The sequence below is a fragment of the Microtus oregoni genome, unplaced genomic scaffold (assembly GCF_018167655.1).
Source record: "Microtus oregoni isolate MIOR12 unplaced genomic scaffold, Mior012 000038F_ref0000394, whole genome shotgun sequence".
NCBI lineage: Eukaryota > Metazoa > Chordata > Mammalia > Rodentia > Cricetidae > Microtus > Microtus oregoni.
This window is the reverse complement of record NW_024543097.1, coordinates 663,439-685,489: the sequence shown is the minus strand read 5'-3', so window position 1 is coordinate 685,489 and position 22,051 is coordinate 663,439. Positions and strand designations below refer to the sequence as shown.

At 39.8% G+C, this 22,051-nt stretch overlaps 1 protein-coding gene across 1 annotated transcript in view; it reads right to left on the bottom strand.

The window, feature by feature from the left end:
* Positions 1-22,051, bottom strand: part of Adam23 (ADAM metallopeptidase domain 23) — a 159,133-nt gene that overhangs the window by 40,234 nt on the left and 96,848 nt on the right. The window contains exons 9-18 of the mRNA XM_041631816.1: positions 21,069-21,134; positions 15,388-15,459; positions 13,024-13,187; positions 12,224-12,308; positions 11,345-11,435; positions 9,354-9,402; positions 7,289-7,388; positions 3,973-4,044; positions 3,291-3,380; positions 1,758-1,838 (exon numbers count right to left, since the gene is read on the bottom strand). Coding sequence (XP_041487750.1) covers positions 1,758-1,838; positions 3,291-3,380; positions 3,973-4,044; positions 7,289-7,388; positions 9,354-9,402; positions 11,345-11,435; positions 12,224-12,308; positions 13,024-13,187; positions 15,388-15,459; positions 21,069-21,134 — 870 coding nt within the window. The remainder of the gene's footprint in view (positions 1-1,757; positions 1,839-3,290; positions 3,381-3,972; positions 4,045-7,288; positions 7,389-9,353; positions 9,403-11,344; positions 11,436-12,223; positions 12,309-13,023; positions 13,188-15,387; positions 15,460-21,068; positions 21,135-22,051) is intronic.

Below are 22,051 nucleotides of genomic sequence, written 5' to 3'. Positions count from 1 at the left end.
CAATTTTTTTTATATATCTGTTGAGGTTTGCTTTGTTACCTAATATGGCTCAATTTTTTAGAAGGTTCCATGAGGTGCTGAAAAGAAGGTATATTCTTTTATGTTTGGATGGAATATTTCATAGTGTCTGTTAAGTCATTTGATTCATAACATCTGTTAGTTCCCTTATTTCTCTGTTAATTTTCTGTCTGACAGACCTGTCCAATGGTGAGAGTTGGGTGCTGAAGTTTCTCACTGTTAACGTGTGGGGTTTAATGTGTGATTTAAGCTTTAGCAGTGTTTCTTTTACATATGAAGGTGCCATTGTATTTGGGGCATAGATGTTCAGTGTTGAAGGATTTTTTTTTCTGTGCCATATATGAAATGTTTTTCTTGGTCTCTTTTGATTGATTTTAGCCTGATGTCTATTTTGTTAGTTATTAAGATAGTTACACCAGCTTGTTTCTTAGGTCCATTTGATTGGAAAATTTTTTCCAACCTTTTACTCTGAGTTGATGCTTGTCTTTGATGTTGAGGTATGTTTCTTGTATGCAGCAGAAGTATGGATTCTGTTTTCATATCCAATCTGCTAGGCTGTATCTTTTTATAGGTGAGTTGAGTCCATTTATATTAGGGGTTATTAATGACCAGTGATTGCTAGCTCCTGTTATTTTAATTTTCACTGTTGGTGATGTCATTTTGTGTGTCTTCCCCTTCTTTGGGAATTGCCTCTGTGAGATCATCTATTGTCTGTGTTTTTGTGGATATAGCTAACCTCCTTGGGTTGGAGTTTTCCTTCTAGTACTTTGTTTAGGGTTGGCTCTGTTGCTAGGTATTGGTTAAATCTGCAGAACACTGAAATTCTTTTGAAACTTCTTCTACTATCCTCAAGCTTTGTTTGCTTTTATTCCACTTCCTGAAGAAGCCATGCCTCTGCAGTGACTGTCTGCACACTAATTCCTTCCACAGCGACTTCAGTACCGTCACCTCCAGGAAGGCTCATTTGATTGACCCAACATAATATCCTTCCACACTCTTCTTCACACAGAACCTTATTATATATGTATACATTTATACATACATACATACATACATATATATATATATATATTTAACTTGCTAATCTTTCTACACACAACAAAAGCCAAATTTCACTAGAGCAAGGACTGGACAATCATGTTCCCTTCCATGTTCTGGCATTTATAGCAGTACTTGGCAAGTAACTCCACAGATGTTCATTTGAATGGCAAATAAGGACATGGAATAGCATGTTATCAATAAAAAGCACAAAAATTATACAATGAGGGATTCAAGAAGTCAGTATTAATTACAGAGCTAAAATCATTTTAATGGGCCAAAATCGTGTCAAACACAGAGGTTCATAGCAGGACTATGCATGGGGACAGTGGGAGAGACAGTAAGTTAGAAGCTCTGCTTGCTCTTGGTCTCCTATATCAGCTGCCTTCCAAAATTTGTTTTTAAAAAATGTGTTCAAAATACTTGACAACAGCATGTAAGATGTGGGAGCCTAGAAGAAAAGGTTTATGAGTTGAGTATAAATCATTTAAAGATATATATGAAGGGGACATTCAGGGAAAAAAAGGGAGATGAAAATCCCAAAACACTATACCAAACTTACTGAAGTAATAGGTGTAGAGAGCTAGAAATATCTGGAGAACAAAGCTAAATAAAGAAACCAAAACGAGTTCACGCATATAGTCTTTATCAAAGGAATTAAAATGTGTGTTACACAATACAGGAGCTGAAAGTTTCCATACCTGGCCAGAGTCTCCAGTGCAGTATTCAGTGATATCACAGCTGTTTACGGCATCCCGACATTCATACCCTCGTGACTGAAACTGAAAATCAAAACCCAACATTAGGAGCTGGTGTTAACTGACTTTCCAAAAGGCTGCATTCTTATAACCACCAACAGTTCTACGCTTCATCATAATCATCACCCACCTGTCTCACAACTTAGTAAAATCATTGCAGGTTAGAAAAGAGGCTCAGGCTGGGCAGTGGTGGCACATGCCTTTAACCCCAGCACTTGAGAGGCAGAGACAGATGGATCTATGTGAGTTCAAGGTTAGCCTGGTCTACAGAGCACGTTCCAGGATAGGCTCCAAAGCCACAGAGAAACCCTGTTTCAAAATACAAAACAAACATAAAAAGAAGAAAGAAATGAGGCTCAGATGCTTGCCCTACACTAAAGAGCATCAAACCACTGGGTAAAGACTATGAAACCCACTGTCTCCACGTGTTAAGAAAACAGTGCAATGAAAATTATATAGAGAAGAAACACTGGTTTAGCTTAACATGAAGGAACAAAATACCATCATTAAATATTTAAGATTTTCCTGAAGGACTGATATGTATATCAAACCATCACTAATCTGTCCACTAGCTTAGTATTAATCTTGCTTTACATAAATACACCCAACAAAATTACAATCCATATGAATCCATATAAATCACCTTCAGTGGCGTCCATGACTGCCTATGATAAACAGAACATTTGTTTGTCTGCCAAAAGCTGGGCAAATATGAAGTCTTAATTGGCCTCAAGCAATATATCATTTGGCGGGTAATGTGAAGCAGCCACAAACTAGGCTGAAATCTTCTATAATATCATGATGTGAAACCTCCCCTGATATTGAAAAAATGTAATAAAATCTCATAAATTTTATACTTATCAGAAATGTCATGGATCTGCCATCTGAGAAAAAGAAGTATTAAAATGATTTTTCAAAAGTAACTAGCAAGTCAGTGTAGGTGAAAGACTCTGCACACACACACACACACACACACACACACACACACACACGCATGCACGCTTGCAAACATAGGTAAATACTTCCTCGTCTGGCTTTCTTGACTTTACAAAGAATTCAGAAAGTTGAATGGGTGCTGTAGCACTGGTGTTTCTACTGTGGGTCTAGAACTAAGTAGCATCAGGTTTGGAGAACGAAAGGCAGAGGCAGATTATACTATTTAAAAGACCAACTGAATTGTTCCCTTCTGTCTGACAATTTAATCTTCTCACCTGGGCTACTAGGACAACTTATTTAGTTTGGAGGATGTACAAGTACGCCCTCTAGAGGAAGCCTGGGAGGGGAGGGCGTGCAGAGTGACTAACAGATGAAACGCTATGAGCCTCAGAAGTTGGGTAGAATTACTGATTCTACAGCGTCGCTGGACTAACACGCATACATGTGTGTCAAGTCACTCAAAACCCCAGCAGACCTCTTGAGATGGTTGGGTAAATTGTCAATGAATGGGAAGAAAGATGAAACTTCCAGGGGACTCACAAGACACGAGGTGCCGTTGCAGCAGGGGCCGTCACTGCAGTGGGCCCCATTGGAGAGTGAGCATTTCTTACAGCAAACTCCATAGCATTCCTAGAGAAAACACTTCTCTGAGTAAAGCCAGGACAATGCCACTGCCCATCCAGCACCCCCTCCACGTGTAGCTTATGCAGCACATAACAAGACTTCTACAGACAGTACACTAGCATTGAAAAGGAGTGAATCACTTTAAATGAAGACAGAGCCCAGCCACACACCTCAGCTGACTGACCTCCCACAAATATGATGACTCCTTACCAGACCCCGGCCCAACACCCACACCTCTGTAACTCTATCATGTTCTTAATGCCCAGGTTTAGTTTTATGAAAGAAAAAAAAAACCCACACAGCATGGGAAAATGTTGATGATTCTGTAGAAGGTGCCTAAGATGAGTATGAGCCCTGAAGTAACATTTTAAAGGTCAGGAATTTGATTAGAACAATCCATTAGGCTTTTCAGACAAGGCCATACAACAACATAGCTCATTCTTATGTGTCTGAGCTAGGATGAAGCATTGATCAAAGTGGTCAGGAAAAAGGAAAGAATAAGGCAAGGACCCTATGACGAATGATGGCTGCTCACTACTGTTCTTGTTAACTCAGAGGAAGGCCCGCACTGAGAGTAGAGATGGTCTCTTATACTTACCACATGGAAACCACAGTCGCATTCCTCCCCGGCCTCTACGTATCCATTCCCACATTCTGTGGGCTCAAACAGCTGAAAGAGATGGGAGAATGCAAAGAGAGACATTTGAATTTATCACAGAAAATCCACACACCAACCTGGCCACAGGCACAGCTATGTCACCCGTTGTATGATTCTTCTATGATTTATTATGATTCTATGTTTCTTTTTACTTATGTGTATGTGTGTAGTGATGTAAGTGTATGCATACAAGCACCTGGGTAGACACAGAGTCCGGAAAAGAGCTCTGGGTCCCCTGGAGCTGGAGTTAGAAAAGGGTTGTGAGCTGTGCAGCATTGAGCAGAGACCCAAACTCCAGGCCACTGTTATATATTGTGTCTGTGTGGAGAATACTATCCACTTATTAGTAACACTCTTAAAACCATGTTAGAAAGGGGGGATCTCTAAAATTTCCTCAGTGGGGTCCCGGGAGATACCCTCCAGCATTAGAGTGACTTCTGATGGAGATAAGCCGTCAAGAGAAATGGATCACTTTTCATATTTCCTAATGAAGCAAAAATGTATTACTAATAAGACTCATAGATATCTAATTTGCTGACTTGACTGAAGACAGCTGAGAAGATATCAAAACTGTCAGAAAGACAAATACGTTTAGTAGAAGCCAAATGTGAGAATTACAATCAAGGAAATGCCAGTAAGCTTAGAACACTGTTGCCAGAGCTTCAAATCCATCACACTCACTGGAGAGAAATCTGCACTGTCTGGCACAAAGTGCCGCCATTGCATTTCCTGAATTACCTATGAGCAGAAAGAAAATGAATCCAGTAACCCGGGAGTTTCATTCAATTAACTATGTGCAAATCCATCTCTTAATACCCAATTTAGTTTCATAAAGAAAAAATTAAGTTGATGTATAGACACATGAATGAATACACAGAACTCTCTCAGTCATTGCCGTTGTCATAACAGAGGCAAGTTTCTAGAATATTCCCCCCTAGTGATGCCATGAACTGGTTTCTGGATAAAAACATAACAGAGCAATTGTTAGGGAACTTGATTGCTTATGACAAATGTGTCTATTTCCTATTGGCACAGAATTTCTCTGGGTCTGAGCACCTCTTGTGCATGTGTGTTGTGGGTATCTGGAACAGCACATCCCAACACAAATGCTCAAAGCCATGAACAAGAGAGGAAGAGCCTGTCCCCAGCAGCCATATACACTGTGGGCATCAGTTCCCTTCCACTGACATCCACTTTCCACTACCCAAGAAAGTCCTGGCTCTACTAGTTCCAGGAAGGAACTGTTATACAAAGCAAGGAAACATTCCTACCACACTGGATGGAGTCAATAGTATTGATCTCAGTGCTACTTAGATTTGCAGGCAGGAGAAAATAGAAAAGGTTGGAACAGCTAAAAGATAACCAACACTTGGTTCCAGGCTTCCCAGCCTTTCCTTCTTGGGCTCTTTCCCCTTCCTGAGATAGGCCACCATCTCAAACCAGTTGGAAATCACTGCAATTGGGAAGATTCCTAAAGCATGGAAAACATGCATATAAACCAAACAGAACAGCAACACACGCCTATGCATATAGCCACTGGCTGGGAACACAGAGAGAAAAGTAACTCTTGAACATACGCATTTAAACTAGTCACTGGAATCCATGGGGCCTTCTTTTTTTTTTAATCATTGTAACTTGTAGTTTAAAAAGAGAAAGTATCCTTCTGAAATTGAATATGTAAACATGGTTATTTTTTGATAATTGTCTTCCTGCGCACAGGTAACCTGAGAAATGCAATGATGGCTCTGTGTGTATATATCCTGGCAACCTTCACCTCCCCAGACAAGCGAATCTTGTTTCCTCAAGCAGCGCGCTTACAATTAGCTGGCAGCTGCAGGACAAGGTAACACTAACCATGCGCTGTGTGATTCAGAACTGCCAGCAGTTCCTATTAGTTCTTCATTACAGATCCCACTCATTTCAAACACCTTGGAGTCTTCTGGTTTCTGTGCCTGGCGGGCACTGCCAGGAAAGGCTGTTGGGCTATTTTATTAGTGCAAAGTAACTTTAAAAGTCTCAATTCTTTTTCTGGAATTTACAGAGCTTTTCTTTCCCTGAGATTTTACAGGGATGTCTGATCCTAGGCTTCCATTCCCTGACCCCAGCTGTATCGCTCAGCTGTGAGTATGGAATTAATTAGTCTATCCATTGTTTGTCTTCCTCACCATTTTTTTTTTTAAGAAAAGGTCGACATGATATTGCCACTCTTTACATTTGGAGAATATCGAACACTTTCCATGCAAATGAACTCCGCCTGACTCATGAGGTGTATTCTAAAGACAACACTGTCTTTTCAACTGCTGGTCTGCTTTATTTCCAAGCACGCTCCTATAAAAAAACACAGGGCTTTATGCAAAGGCTTTAGCTTGTCAGTTTGAGAATTCTGGGTTTAATGTCAAATATCTTACAAACCAACAATTTCATGCTTCCACAGCAAGACATAAATATTAACATCATGAGGACTGAATGAAGATTTTCAAAATTAAGGAGATTTGCTGTCAAACGTGTTTCCTGAAAACTCCTAAAAACCTCTTCTGGAAATGTGTATTTTTTTTTCTAATTTGTGGCTAAGGAGTTGCAATATTGTTTATATATATACCTATGAAATGTCAGTGACAGCTTGTGTTCCCAAGGGAAGGGGCTATGTAACAGAAATACTTATAGTGTTTACGGAACCTGTAAATGTTAGATCATTTGGGTGGGGTTGTGGGGGTGGGCTTGACTGACATCAGTAATGCTTCCTTCCTGGATCAGATCCCTCCAGAAGGTGGAGGAGTTGGGATTGGAGGGCAGACAGATGAGGCTCTCATGAGGAAAGGGAAAATAAGTCTCCAGAAAGAATGCCAATGTTAAATGAGATTGCTGGCAGAGAACAAACTCAAGTAAGTAAGGGCTTCTCATCCTCATTCCCCATCTCTCAGCGGGAAGGTGAAAACACTAACATAAAAATTTGGGGAAGTTTTTGCATTTGGGGGGACTCAGAAGTGTGCAAGCAAACACTGAACACTGATGCCCCATGTGATCTTACTCCGTCTTCAGCATGCAGAGGCTTTCTATAACTGAACATCTTCCCACAGTGGTTATAGCAGTTCCTACCTTAATTCTAGCATCCGGAAGGCCGAGAAAGGTAGATAGCTTGTAACGATTTATTAATCCATGTGACAAGAGACCCGTTTTCTGAGAGAAATCGCTGATGTTTGGCACATTCTTACTGTTAAGCATTGGGAAAAATAATTTCACTTCCCAAATGACTGACCTTTGTTGGCCTGTTGAAGAGGCAGGCCCCGCCTCCCCTTTGTAAAAAGTCTCGGTACTCTGAGATGCTGCACTTGGAGAACTTCCGAGAGTGGGACACCCTTAAGAAGCAAAGAATCAAGTGTGTAAGCAATTTCAGAAAAGCAATCGTAAGATAAGAAAATGAAAAGCCACTGAATGTTCACTCTGGGTGTAGACGAATCTGTACGAATATGGACGTGTGGACCCAAGTGTCTACATATATGAGGTAGAGTATGTAAAAGAAAGAAAAAGAAAAACCATCACAGAATTGGAGGCTTGGTTACTCCCCTTCCATCAACCCTCGTAAAATCTCTGTCTTGAAAGACAACTTGAAAGGGTTGCGATAGAACCTTACATGTAAGCTAGGTTTTAAAGTTTGATTATTTTTATTTATTACGTCTCAATAAAGGCAATCTTTTTCTTCTACTCTGTTCTGAATAAAAGGGGTTCATCAGTCCACTAGACCTTGTTTGTTGGAAGAGGGAGTCAGGAGGGTCGATTTATTAAAGACAATGTTACTCAGGCTTCAATAATTCAAATTTTAAGTAAATGAATAAACCCTGAAGAATGTGCTGGATCACACATGCATATGCTATCAGTGTGTATGCCCACAGCAAAAAGGAATTAAGGCATGTTCCCATGAGCAATGGCTCTTTATTCTTCATTTCAAATACAATTATTGAGCAATATTCATGATTTAGCATGAATAAAAAATGAACCTCTCTCTGATTTATTCAATCAAATTAAGACCCCTATGTCAGTACACAAGGGAATAGCATACACACGTCAAGGTTAAGCTACATCATACACGATGGTTCCTTGGGAACGTCTGCAATAGTGTCTGATGTGAGAGGCCGTTCTAGAATATAATGCAATAGTTTATGTATTCTGATATATGAGGGTACATATAGGATTAAAACTCACCTCTATTGACAGTGATGTCTTATAGGAAGTATATCAAATATATATCACATACATTAACCTCAAATAGTTTTCTTTATCTTTTGAGTAGTCAATCCAAAATTCATTTAGAAATCAACAGTTTAAAAGGCAATAATATTGCCATACAAAACCAACATTATAAATGGTACTGTCCTCTACGGTAGCTATTAAACCTGTATCACCATACAGGACTCGACCATGTGGCACAGTAATGTGGCTGGGGAAGGCAAGCATGTCCAGACGAGACTGCACTTCTAGGAAGACGTTTTGAACTCACGGGGATAACGGTTAAGTGTACAAACCTTCTCCTCTCCAGGATCTGGTAGAAGAAGAAGGAAGGGGCCCTGTAGAAGGAGGTGGCACCTTTGGTAGCCATTGCAGAACAAGGGTAGGACTAGAAATTGCCAGCATGCAGGTGCCCAGCCTGAACAACGAGAGCATGAGACACCTCTCCTCCTCCAGCTCCAGAGGCCTAGTGTCGGCCTGCACAGTCCTGTGTCTTGTGGAGACAGCAGTGGCCCCCGGAGCTCAGCACACTGATGCTAGGGAACAGCTGGTCCAGTTACAGAAGTGCCCACCAAGTACAACAGGTGGATTGATGTGGATTGTCCACCACTGCCCACCACTTGACAACTCTCTTGTTTAACCAAATAACTGAATTTAAAAAGCTCTGTTGACTCCATAAACAATATAGTACAAATTTATTACCATAAACATACATTTATAAGTTCCCAATAATATAAATAGATGACTGAATTGATTCTCACCGACTGCTTCTGGTAGACCATCTGCTTTTATTCTAAGTTTATTAAAAGATTAATGCCTCCCCTAAATGCAGAAGTGTTTAGTCATGTGACTCCTGTAAGGGTTAATAAATAAAAGTAGCCAATCCATTTCACTTTCTCCCCAACCTTAAATTAAAAATTAAAAATATAAAGTGAATTAGCACTGTCAGTTTTAAAATATCAGACAATTAATTACTGAATTTATACAAAGTGCTTAGTCTAAAAGACCAGTGCCTGAGAGACTGTGTCTCTAATTATTATATATGCAGCAATTTTTGCAACAGGCATACAGCAAATGCAAGAGTAATGCAGACTCACCCTGTTTCCTCCATGATGCAGCCGCCCCAGGATTCTGTGCATTCACATTCTAGTCCGGTGAATAATAGAGCAACAAAGGGAGGGAGGAAAACAAAGACAGGGCTTCAGTTTGCTCCAGCTCCTGCAAAACCTCCTCAGTGCCACTCTACACCACAGCAGCGCCCTGCAAAGCCTCCTTTATTTTCTCTAAATCAATGGCTCCTTATGCCTGCAATATAGTTTGCTTCCTAAGAAAAAACTTGGGCCTCTCTTTGGTTTTTGTAACTCAGACATGCCAATTAGAGTCATAAAACCCAATGCTTAGTTACAAGTATGATGGGCTAGAAACAAAAGGCTGGATTCTAATCTACAGCTAAGGAATAGGGAAGCCACTCAGCTCTTTTTTGGGGGGGGAGGTGGGGATGTCTGCTTCTAAAATGAAAGCCGTGTCTCTCTGCCTGTCTCCCGGAGTGGTTCCAGGGTCGACACAGATGGCATCCCTGGGTGATCTGAAAGAATACAGTACAATGTCACCAAAGTCCTTCAGACACCGAGCAGTTAAAGAAAGAAATTCAATTTGCTGGAGTCACTGCCAGAATCAGTCAGAGACTTGGAGAGCAATCTCATCCTGTGCTACTACACCATTCAATCCATTAACACCTCTCAGGTGACCCCAGTACTGGCCTCCAGGATTTTCAATTAAGTTATTAAACCAGGTGACTCTCCGTACTGATTCTGTGCTATCTGGGCCAGGTTCTACAACTTTAATGTGGTGTAACCACTGCCACGAGAAAGCAAATGTTCTGAGCAAGATATTAGTAAAGAAAGCTTATAGAGATCTGCAGAATGTTGCAGGTGTTGTCACGACTGTGTGCTTGGTCATTAATGTACTTACTCATAAAGGAAATCAAGCCTGTGGACACAAGATGCTGTTCCACTTCCCCACGGTGCTATATATTAACCACACAGAGGACAGCAAGCAAGATAATGCATTTTCCTTTTCTTCTCTGGGAAGGTCTCGGTGGGAAAAGAGATTCTTACTCCTGGCTCTCACGATTATAGTAAGAGGATGACGACTTCAGCTTATTTTCTCATTAAATGGACAATGGGCGAACATGCTGCTCTCTTTCTCCTCAAGGTCCTATTGTGATGTTTTGCCTTCTAACCACAAAAATTTTTCAAAATTATATTTGACTACTGCGCTAGCACAAAGAGGACTATAATTCAGGTAGGACTTTATCCTGCTTTTAAAAGAAATGAGGTGTGGGCATTAGCCTGATTTTAAAAAGAAATAAGGTATTTCCACAAGCTTCTAAATCTCTGATGGCTCTTACTACTCGGTCCACTGGAAAAGTTGGTTCTTTCCTTCCTTTTCTCATCTGGTCAACAAGAACATTGACCAAATGAAGTGATATCAATGACCACTTGTTTTACTTTGGTTGCTGCATGGGTCAGAGGCCATGGATGAACTCCCTCTTGGACCTACCTCTGAACCACAGGACTAGTCTGTCTGTCCCTCTCCACCCATCCCAATCTTAAAAGGCCAGTGGCAGGCTTTTCAGGAAGGGGGAGCAAGGGGCTCACCTTTCTGGATGTGACTATGTGGGGAAGGGTTGTGAGCACTCAAATATAAGACCCTTGTCTGCTAGACCTCAGCTCCTTCCCAGTCCACTGTATCTTTGATAAACTTGCCATGGAGCTGTTGCTGGTATGTGGTATCTCTGGTTAGGACTCAGAGAAGCGTATCAATCAACCACCACCCCACCTTGTCTCAACAGTCTCAATAAGAAAGAACTGACGAAGTATGAGCTTATGGATTTTGAAAGAGAAATATCTCCCACCTAAATAGTCTAATAATTATCTCAAGACGTTCAAGACTTTTTTTTAAAGGAATGACATAACACTATAATTCAACTACAGTGACTTAGGGCATAAAACATTCTCAATGACTGGGCATACATTACACAGACAGAATTACAGATGAACTCAAGTAAGAAAGTCAGGGTACATACTTGGCTTTCTACTAGAAGGTTCCCACTGGATTCCGAGGTTTTGAGCCAGGCTCTGAGACAATACTTGTGCCACTGCCATTGGAAGACCGTACTGGTTTTCCGAGTTGAAAGTGTGCGGGAAACATTTGAGAGAGTGCACAGGCACAGTTATTATTCCTTAGCGGTTGTCACTATAGTCCCTAAGTAGAGCTTTACAACATCTAAAGGTGGCATATGACTTGAATCATTTCCCCCTTGAGACGGTGCCACTAGAAGCATTGAGTACAGGAAGATTTTCACACGGAAACTGAAAATACAAGTCGCCAAGGCTGGGCTCCAACTGAACGTGAGCTAAGGATAAACTCAGTGCAGATATGGCAAGAAAGGTCGCCCACTGAGCAACTTTGGGGTGCTTCTTTCAATTAAGAATTTTCATAATAAACTTACTCAAACAATAATTCCATGAAAACATTTGTTATCATTCCTACGAAACTTAAGCAGAAAACATAAAAATGAAAATTTGCATAGAGAGACAAACTTTAATTTGTAAACTTTTGATATTAAGGAGTTAATTTTAATATATGCAGGAAAGTACTAAAAATTAAAAGCATCATAGGAAAAAGATTAATAGGTTTATAAAAACTTAACGTCTCAGCTATACAGGCCTAAAAACAAAATCTCTGAGCCTATTTTCAGGTTATTTTTATACTTTGCAAAACTACCAAGATGCTACCCAAAGCTATGATTATAAACTTAAAGGAGGGCTTTGGGCTCTGTTTTCTGATCTGTCATCCAGGTTACATTGTCAATGCCATCATTGAGAACATGCGCCATTATACACTGGGTCTTAACGAATAAAGAGGAGCAGTTGCAGAGACAACTCCGGCTAAAGAAAGTTACCTCATTTACACCGACCCCTCTCACACGAGAGCACACACCTCCGAAGTAACTCAGACTGCTTCTCTTGTAATGGAAAGTCACACGCCTTAGGAAAACAGAGCACCGTTAGAAAACACCACGTAAACACTCCCAACCCGCGTGCATTCTCCCACACACCTAACAGCCTGAACACCACCCTCAACTGGAAATCAAAACTGATTTAAAAATATTTCAATGCATGCTCTTAGAAACACACTGACTCTTTCTACTAGAGAATAGCTTATGCTAAATTATTATAAATTGATGGAGGCTGAGGAAGAAGTAAAAGGTAACGATGGCAAGGAAGGAAGGTGTTGCTTGGTTTGATTGCAGGACAGAACCATGGAGTCAGGTTGGAAACAGCTTTGAGAGGGGAAGAGGAAAAGGATAAGAAGGATAGGCCTCTTAGTGGTAGAAACACAACTGTTTTCAATGGTTCATCTAAAAAGGCATTTCCTAGACTTCCTACAGCCAGGTGTGGTCATGTGACTATGATCTAGCAAAGCCTGTCTCTGAGTCTGGCATTCCTGCTGCCTACACTGAAGACAACAGTGCCAGGAGCGTCTTGGATGGAGGATGGGAGCTCTGTGCTCAGACAGTAGAGTTAGTGGCCACAGAACCACAGCGTGCCAGCCCTGGAATTCCACCTCTCTGAACAGAGAAGGGGGCCGGCAGCAACACTGTAGAAGTCACTGCTCCCTGATACGTAACCTAACTGATACCATGCGGAGATAAAGATAAACCCGAGTGGAAACTGCAGTAATGTGGGTAGGAGCACATACGAGATGAGGTGGACCACATCAGCATGCTGCTTGATGCGCTGCCGGTACTTGGAGAACTCGTACAGCATCTGCACGGGGTTGATGGTGATGTCAATTTGATCCTTCTCGGTCCAGGTCTCTACGGCCACTAGGACAACCCTAGTGTTGAGCTGTTCCTTGTAAATCTGAGGGTATACAACAGGACAGGTGCAGGAGGAAAACACTGGGTCAAACAATCAGTGAGTCAGTCAGCGGAAGGGAAGAGGGGGGAGGTGAGAGAACACGGGGTCAGAATTAGCTAATCACACAGAACCGGCTTTAATTTCTCTTTTCCAAGAGCCAAAACAAAGAAGAAAACTCATACAATTAAGTATTCTCTACTCTCCTAAAGATTATTCTTTCTCTCAGTTGCCTGGCATCTTATGAGACGGATGCAGGGATGATAAGATTCTCAAGTCAGGACCTGCTCTGACAACAGGGTTCATCAAAATAACCTTTCCAAACCCCACAGGAGACGAGAAGCCCAAGCCTGACATAGTGACTCTACGTGCAATATAACCTGCAGCGTTAGGACAGTTCATCAGACGGTACAGCTGCCTTGCCACACAACGTAAGAATCCTCAGAGTGAGTCTCAGAGCTGAGGCCAAGAGAGGGGAACAAACAGATTTCCATCACCAATCTCAGCCTCACTGCAGAGTGGAATCCCTCACACACAGTTCGCTGTTCTTTTGTTCTCTCTACTTTGGGCCAAATAAATAACGCACATAGTTAAGCAGCTTCAGTGAGAGTTACCATGTTGTCTTACTTTTAAACTATCTAAGAAAACAAATGAATGGTCTTTGAAGCCACTGAATAAAGATATTATCAAAAAGTTGATGCTATAGTGACTTTACGCAAGGATGAGTTAAGTGTAATATACTTTTGCAATCAGTGATTAGCTTCGGAACTTTACAAATATGACACAAACTAAAATTAAATTTTGTAAAGTATGAGTCTACTCAATCATGCAGAAATTCCTGATGCAGAGATGCTGCCTAATAAATAGATTTTGCATGGGAGAAGGTGTATTTAAGATTCTCTTTTCCATATCCATCTATGCCTTTCCTGTGAGCAGAATGACAAGAGCTGAAATTAAAGAAAAGTAATAAGGCAGATGTAAACTGGCGCTCAGGGGCTCAACCTTAATTTTATATTACATATTCTATGCGCATCAACTCATATTACAATTTTGTCAGCTGTGCCTATGAGGCACATAACATATGCTAGGTGCACAAAATATGTTATGAATATTTACATGACGGGTGGTTTGGGGCTGTTTAAAAGGCAGATCCTCAGAGTGAGTAGCATTGAGATGCTCGGCAATTTATAAAAAAGATTTTTTTTCAACAGTTAAGAGGGACCATACAAAAAAAAAATACAAGATAAAAATATATTTAACCTAACAAAGTAGCACTTCACAGAAGAATACATAAATTCATTTATGTGAGTCAAATTGAATTATTTATCGGAACATAATGGATGAAATCCAGCTCTGTGGGGTTACTACCTAAGGCAGGAAACAAGAAGAAAATCTAAATGATCATTCTTTGGAACTTAGGAGGGGACAGGAAGGGAAAGGCACGTCAACAGTGAAGATACAGAGGGTCAGATCCCCTTTGAAAAAAGTAGACATTTTATCATTTCAAATTATTTTATGAGGTGATGACACCCAATTCTATCACCTAGAATACTAGAAATTAAGTCTGAAATATTCCACCATGGGAGAATTAAGATAATAAATACATGGCCTTGAAATTTTTATCTATCTTAACCCTCCAAACACATGCTGCCTCAATCCATTAGGACTTCTCAACTTACGCAAAATATTTAGGAAAAGCTCAAGTAGTTATTAATAAAGCCTCATTTGCGGAGGCTAATTTCCAGCTTTACAGGCTTCCTCCATTGCTCTTTATCCCCCACGGACTCCGGTACCAGCAGAGGCAATGCTATACAATTACTGTGGGTTAATAAAAATTTCTCACTGTTTAAGGAGGTAGCGATGCTACCTACTCTGATTTGCTCATTAGATATCGTACACATGTATCAAATTATTACACTGCACCCCACAGATACATAGAATTAAAATGAGAATTAATGAAAGTCAATAAGCTTAAAAGAAAGAAACAATGCTAAAGTATCTTGGGGATTCTGAGAATTCTAAAGCCCAGAATACTTTTCACAAAGCTTATCACCTGACAGTTTATTCACCAGGATATGAATATGAATATGTATAGATATGTATGTGAAGAAATTTTTTAATTCATCTAAGTAATAGCTAACATAATCAGTGAATAGAAAGAAGGAAGCACAACAAAGAGAAGTTTCAAGAAAACCAGGCTACTTACAGAATCTACCAGGTTGACCACAGACTTTGCGAAGTTGTTGGTATGCGCATGAGAAGAGCGGTGCTTCTTATACTGGAGAGCAAGAAGATAAACAGTCACTATCAAATCCTAATTGACGCTATGAGCAGAGACCTCTGCGGGATACTAGAAACGTGCATCAAAAGGTCAGAAATTGGTTTGGGCCACACTGGAGACAGTGTTGCTTTTTTCTTCTTCTTCTTCTTTCCCTACAACCCAAACCAAGGAAGCAAAACTATAAAATACTCATGATATCCCAGGGCCTGAAGGAGCCTACAGAAGTCAACCTCTAATTCAGTCTTAAAAGCAACCTATTTGGCTCTTTTGTTTTTATAAAAATGAATCTTTACCATCTACAAAGGGCTTAGACCAAAACCCGGTCTCAACGGGACAACTTCCTCACTTTAAACTCAAGGCCATGCACGGGTCAAGACCATTTCTTTTCAGGTAGCTCTCCAGATATTGTCCAAGACAGGGAAGAATTTGCCTTGCATTCAGTAAATCCTTCATGAGGATGTCACTCTGAGAGCAAGCCTTAATTCTGGATGATCAAAGCCAAAGAAGAGCTAAAAAGTCAAAGAAGTATGCCAAACAATACTGACTCACTATAATTATTTAAGAAAACTTAGCAAAAGTGGTCTATATGTCAATATGTGGGCCTGGCATAGTGATGTGCACCTATAATCTCAGCACTTGGGGGACAGAGGTAGGAAGAGCCCTTGAGTCTAAGAGTGTAAGAACAAGGCCCTGTCTCAAGAACAGAGCAAAACATCTATGGGCATTAGTTTGGGTTTGGGGGAGGTTTGGTTCTGTTTGTAGTACAGGAGACACAGCCCAAGACTTCATATTCTACCACTGTGGAGCAAATGTTCTACCATTTTACTCTGCATCCCCACTAACGGGCTGCATTTTTATCAGGAAGTCGGATACTTTACTTAACATATGTTGAAGAGGAGGACCTCTGAAAGCTCAAGTCTGCTTTAGGAGCACCATGACCGCAGCTGCTCCATGAGGCTATTGCTAGTTTTACAACCACAAGAAAAAAATAAAAACATGATTTAAACCAATGATTTTTTTGTACTATGCAAGTCTTTGAAATTTATCTTCAATTATAGTTATTAAATCAATTATATCTATCAGAAAGATTAAGTATATTTATAATAAAAATCACATTTTTCTCCTCATATAATCTTAGATACTTCCCAAAGACGTTACTTCTGAATACCACAACCATGTGAATTTGAAAACTGTTCTTATCCCATGAATTTCAAAAGACACGTTGGGACCAGTGCAGGAATTCTGAACTGTGATTCAGAGGTACCAAATGTGAATGGCCTGCTTAGTACCAAAGCAAAGATGCCGAGTTCACAGTTAGTTCCCTGAGTACGGAACTCAGAAGTCTAGAGCTCTGAAGTAAGGGCTGGAAGATCTCACGTCATAATCCTATTTAAAGACTTCAAGCTGGAAGCTGTCAGTCAGGAAGGGCCACAGAGTCCTGATTCAACTTAGAAGTTGGGGCTGGAGAGTAGGCAGACTCATAATCTGAGAGGTCAGCTATATAATAGTTAGAATAAATAGTAGAGAAAGGACTGCTGTCTTAGAAACCAGAAAAGAAGAAAGCTGTTCAAAAAGGAAAGAAAAAGAGAGAAGGAGGGAGGGAGGGAGGGACGGAGGGAGGAACAGAGGGAGGGAGGGAGGGAGGTCTGTATTCATTGATGCAGGGAGAGGAGGAAGCTCAGGGACAGTGACTTGCTGGGTTCCCAGCCTCACAGAGAAAACATTAGTTTTATTAACTTGAAATCCCATTTCCTGGGCACCTAGGATCTATGAACAACTGTCTCTCCTTCAACACAGCTTTATGGAAGTGAGATTTATTAATCCTCAAATAATTTATCTTGGATCATGGGACTGAAAACAAATTTGTCTTATTCTGAGCTGGAAGATGAGATTAATTTATTCAGTTAATAATTCTTATGAAAGAGTTATAAGCTACTGTTTATTAAATAGCCCCAACAAGTCAGGATTACTGATAAAAATTTGTAATTTGTTTGGTGCATAAAAAATACAGTGGTTTTTAAATAAGGAAAACCAAATGAGGTTTTAATTGAAAAAATATTTGAGTCATCATTGATTTTCACTTACTGGTTCATATTTAATAACACAGCAGTAATGGAAGCAAAACACTGGCTTTGCATGTGCTTTCAAATATCTCAACCAATTTTTTATTAGGCAGTTTTTTAATATTTATTTTTAGCTTAAGCAGCTCAAAGAAATGTTTGCAGACTGTTATCAAGCTATAATTGCTCACAAATTCGGTTCCGCCAGCTAGGTACCAAGATGCTGTCTCCAAATTTGAGAATTTTTTTTTCCTTTCTAATTGAAAGCCACTGATAATTGGGCTGCTTGTTCAAAATACGATAGGTGCAATTTTTCAGGCAGCCAATATTAAAGAGAGGAGCTTTAATGCAAATGTAGGCAAAATGTTTCCATTTCCTGCATGAATGAGAACTAATTTGGCAAATAAAGAAAAATGTACAGGCTCCATTTATGATAGAACTTACCTTCACATTTTCTGATCACTGAAAACCATTTCCATTTAAACCAGCAAATTGGCTTTCACTTCCTGAATAAATGAGCCCCTTAAGAAATGTGCCCTTTTGAAAACAATTAAAGCAGAACCTTATTTTCAACCCAAAGGTAAGAATTATAAAATCCCGCTGACTCGTACAGTACAAACACTGCAAGAAGGGGTTTCTGACGGGATGGTCACGCTAAAGTCTCCAGGCACAGGAAACTGAGAGATTCACTTAGCCCAGCTCACTCTGGCGCCCAGAAGGGCGGCGCTCTGCTCCCTACCCAGTCACTGCGTTTCTGCAGCGATTTATATTGCAAATCTTCGCTTGATAGAAAGATTTCCTCCAGAAGAGCTTTTCTCAACTCCTATGAGGGTTCTTAAAAATGAATATTCATTCGGGACGATGACAGAACAGAACGCAGAATGCAACCTGGTCTTGAAGCAAGGGGAACATTTAGCGCTATTAGTCCATAGCAATCATTTTTCAAATGCCAGAAACTCTCAGTCTGTTTCATTTTATCCTGGGAATTATCACCATCCAAAATTCAAGGCTGTTTGTTTGTTTTCATTTTGAAAATATATCTCCCCAATTTACCATTAAAATATCATGCCCAATTCTCATCCAATATAAATTTTTGTAATGCAATGAAAACCCAACCTTTGTTGATTTAAAGGCTTAAATTCTTTTTTAATTAAAAGATATGCACTGTTGAGAAGGCTCAGTGAGGAACGCTTGCCTCGTAATCCTAACAATAGTTTAGTCCTCTGAATCCACATTGAGAGAGAGAGAGAGAGAGAGAGAGAGAGAGAGAGAGCCAGAATTGATGTCAGGCATCTGTAATTCCAGCACCCTATGGTGAGGCAGGGAGTGGTGGCTGACTTGCCAGCTGGTCTGGAGCACAGCACAGCAGAAGCAACAAGGAAGAAGAAAAACACTGATCCCTGAAAGCTGATCTCTGACTTCCACACCATGAATGCCTACAACCATGACATCATACACACACACACACACACACACACACACACACACACACTAATAACAGTGGACAAAACAAACCTTTATAGAATTGATGTTCTCAGCTACTCATGTGGGCAGAAAGCACATGCACTTTGCACCTTCAACAGTGTGGTACACAGCTTACTTATTGTATCCATACATTACAAGGTCTGTATAATGGACGTTAGGGAAAGCTCAAGCTTCTAAAGACATAATTTCACAGCATGCACAACCATCAGGTTTGAAAAGTAGTTGGGAAAACCTCAGCCTGCAAAAGGGGCTAAGAGGGAGACGCCCCCCACCCCACCCCAGCAACCTTCAGGAACTCCAACTTGAGTCTTTCCCAGAGCGAGTCACCACCTAACACTCGGTTCTCCTTACCAGGAACGACTTTCAGGTATATGTAATTCTAACAAATGTTCCTTCTTTCTGGCATATCTCAAGAAGTTTATTTAAAGACTAGCAGAAAATTAAGCCTGTCTACAAAAATAAAAAGAATTCCATGGGGAAAATTATTTTCAACACAACTGAATTAATATTTAGTAATTAATGGTAATTAATTTGAACATCCTTTAAAGTAAAAGACTCAAATAAAAGTTTCAATGTACAGTAAGCCTTTGTCATGTACAGTCTCAAGGGTTTCTCTGAAAAGACTGTTGACTACAACTTCATGTGGTCAGCTTAGTACAAAGTACAATTTTATCATAAAGTTTAACTTGGGTTTTCATAAAACAAGGACTTACTACTGTTTAAATTTATATTTCAATATTTTATAAGATTTTACTCATAACTGATGTTTAAATATTTTTCCAAAGTTCTCATCTTCATAATCTTTCAAAAATATAACTCCATTTCTGTAAAATCAACTAAAGTCAATTAATTAGCAATTTTTAGGATTAAACTGCATAACTATAGCAAAATAATCTCTGGCCTAAAGAGTTTGGAGATTGCAGAAGAAAAACTCAGTCACATCCTTACCTAGCTTCAAATCAAGAGTTTCACTTCAATGGCTTGAAATCACACACCACGGGAACAGGTAAACACTGGAGATGAGCCAATATTTTAAAAGAGTATCTAAAAATCTCAAAAATGACTAGGATGCTCAAATGGAGAGTGGTGGTTTCTGCCCATAATTCCCTTCAGCGTTACCGAGTGCAACATGTTTCACTTTTACAGGTGCAACACAAAGTTATTTATATTGTCGATATTTTGTAAAATAAAACACTGATTTAAAATGGTCTCCTAGATAGACCTTTAATTTGTTTGTTTATCTGTTTTTTCATTGCTAGGGATGGAACACACACACATACACACACTGTGTATACATACATATATATATATATATATATATACACACACACACACACACACACATAGTATGTATGTAACAGGAATGTTTTATATGACATTGTATAAGCATTTTATTGTATTATCTCTAAAGCTGTTGTGCACAGAACAAAGGCATGGAACAAAATAATGAATCAGTGACCAAACACCAAGATGTGAAACGTAGACAGTAAGCATTTTAAACACAGACAAGTGATAAACATCATATTGGTAAATATCCCCATTGTAATCTCTATTAAAGAGATAAATTACAGCTGTAAAAATTAGTTACTATCTCTTTGTCATCTAGAACACAATGCTCTGTTAGAATCACCAAAAGATTGTGTCTAAATATAGGTACTTTATTGTTACAAGTAACAGCTAAAGTGAAATGCATTTTTTGTTTCACAAGCTATTGGGTATCTGTGGTTGCTTGAATGAGAATGTCCCATAGGCATATGTTGGTGGAACTGTTTGGGAAGGATTAGGAGGCGTGGCCTTGTTGGAGCAGGTGGGTCACTGGACGTGGGCTTTGATGCTTTAAAAGCCAATGCCAGTCCCACCACCCTTGCCTCCTGCTTATTGATCAAATGCAAGCTCTCAGCTACTGCTCAGCATCATGCCCACCTGATGATCATGGACTCGCCCTTTGAGGTTGTGTGCAAGGCCCCGATTCAATGCTTTCTTTCATAAGTTGCCTTTGTCATGATATCTCTTCACAGCAATAGAGCAGTGACTAGGACAGCATCAATTCTATAGTCTTACCGTCTTGTGATCATTAACGATCATAAGTTCCAAATACTTCATTTCTTCAAATACACCACGTGACGGCTAAAGAAAATAAGAGATGCATGGTCAGAATAGTGATTGCCATAAAGCATCTCTATTTTTCGGTCACATTACAGGGAAGCCTTGGATTTCAGGACTCTTCGTTGCCTGTAGTATAAACACCCAAACCAGAAGCCTGGTGAGGCAACTGTGCATAGGTGACTAGAAAGCATCAGTGAACAAACAAGAATTTAGAAAAGACAATTTCACTATCTCTGCTCACCGAAATTGGAAACAGATCATGTTGTTTCTGTCTGTGTAGTTTTCTTCTGTATGAAATTAATCTAGAGGAAAAGATACTATGCATATCATAGTAGCCAAAAGTAAATAAACTTCCCTTTCTATGGCATTAAATGATAAAATATTCATATTTACTTAAAATGTCAAAGGGAATTTAAATTCATTTGATGAGAACATCATGCATCTCTGAAACAGGAATCTACGTGGTAAACAAGAACTAGAAGAATGGAATAGAAGTCTAGTAACAATGTACCAGTTCCCAGCCACTAACAGGAATGGGGGCTGGCAGGTAACACTTTAGGACTAGAGGCTGTTGGGCTTCTCATTCACATGTATTTCTTTTTACAGTTGAGAAGTTAATATGATGGTTCTTTTCCTTAGTGTACACAGTAACAGGTCCATCTAGGGTAGAGGGTAGTAGAAGGGAAGCTGTATGAGGCAGCTGTTCTTTCAAGAGGAAGCAAAGATCACTTAAGTGAACATAAAAATGTTATTCATGGTTACCATAATACCAGTATACACTATGTAAGAAAATGATTCAAACTTGAACTAACTTTTAGATCGCTGGGGGGTCTAATTAATTTAACACAAAAAATACATTCAACTAAGTATTATCTAAAATGTGTAATTTGTGCTATAATTACTCATTAAGTTATCTAGAGAATTACCATGTAACCTAT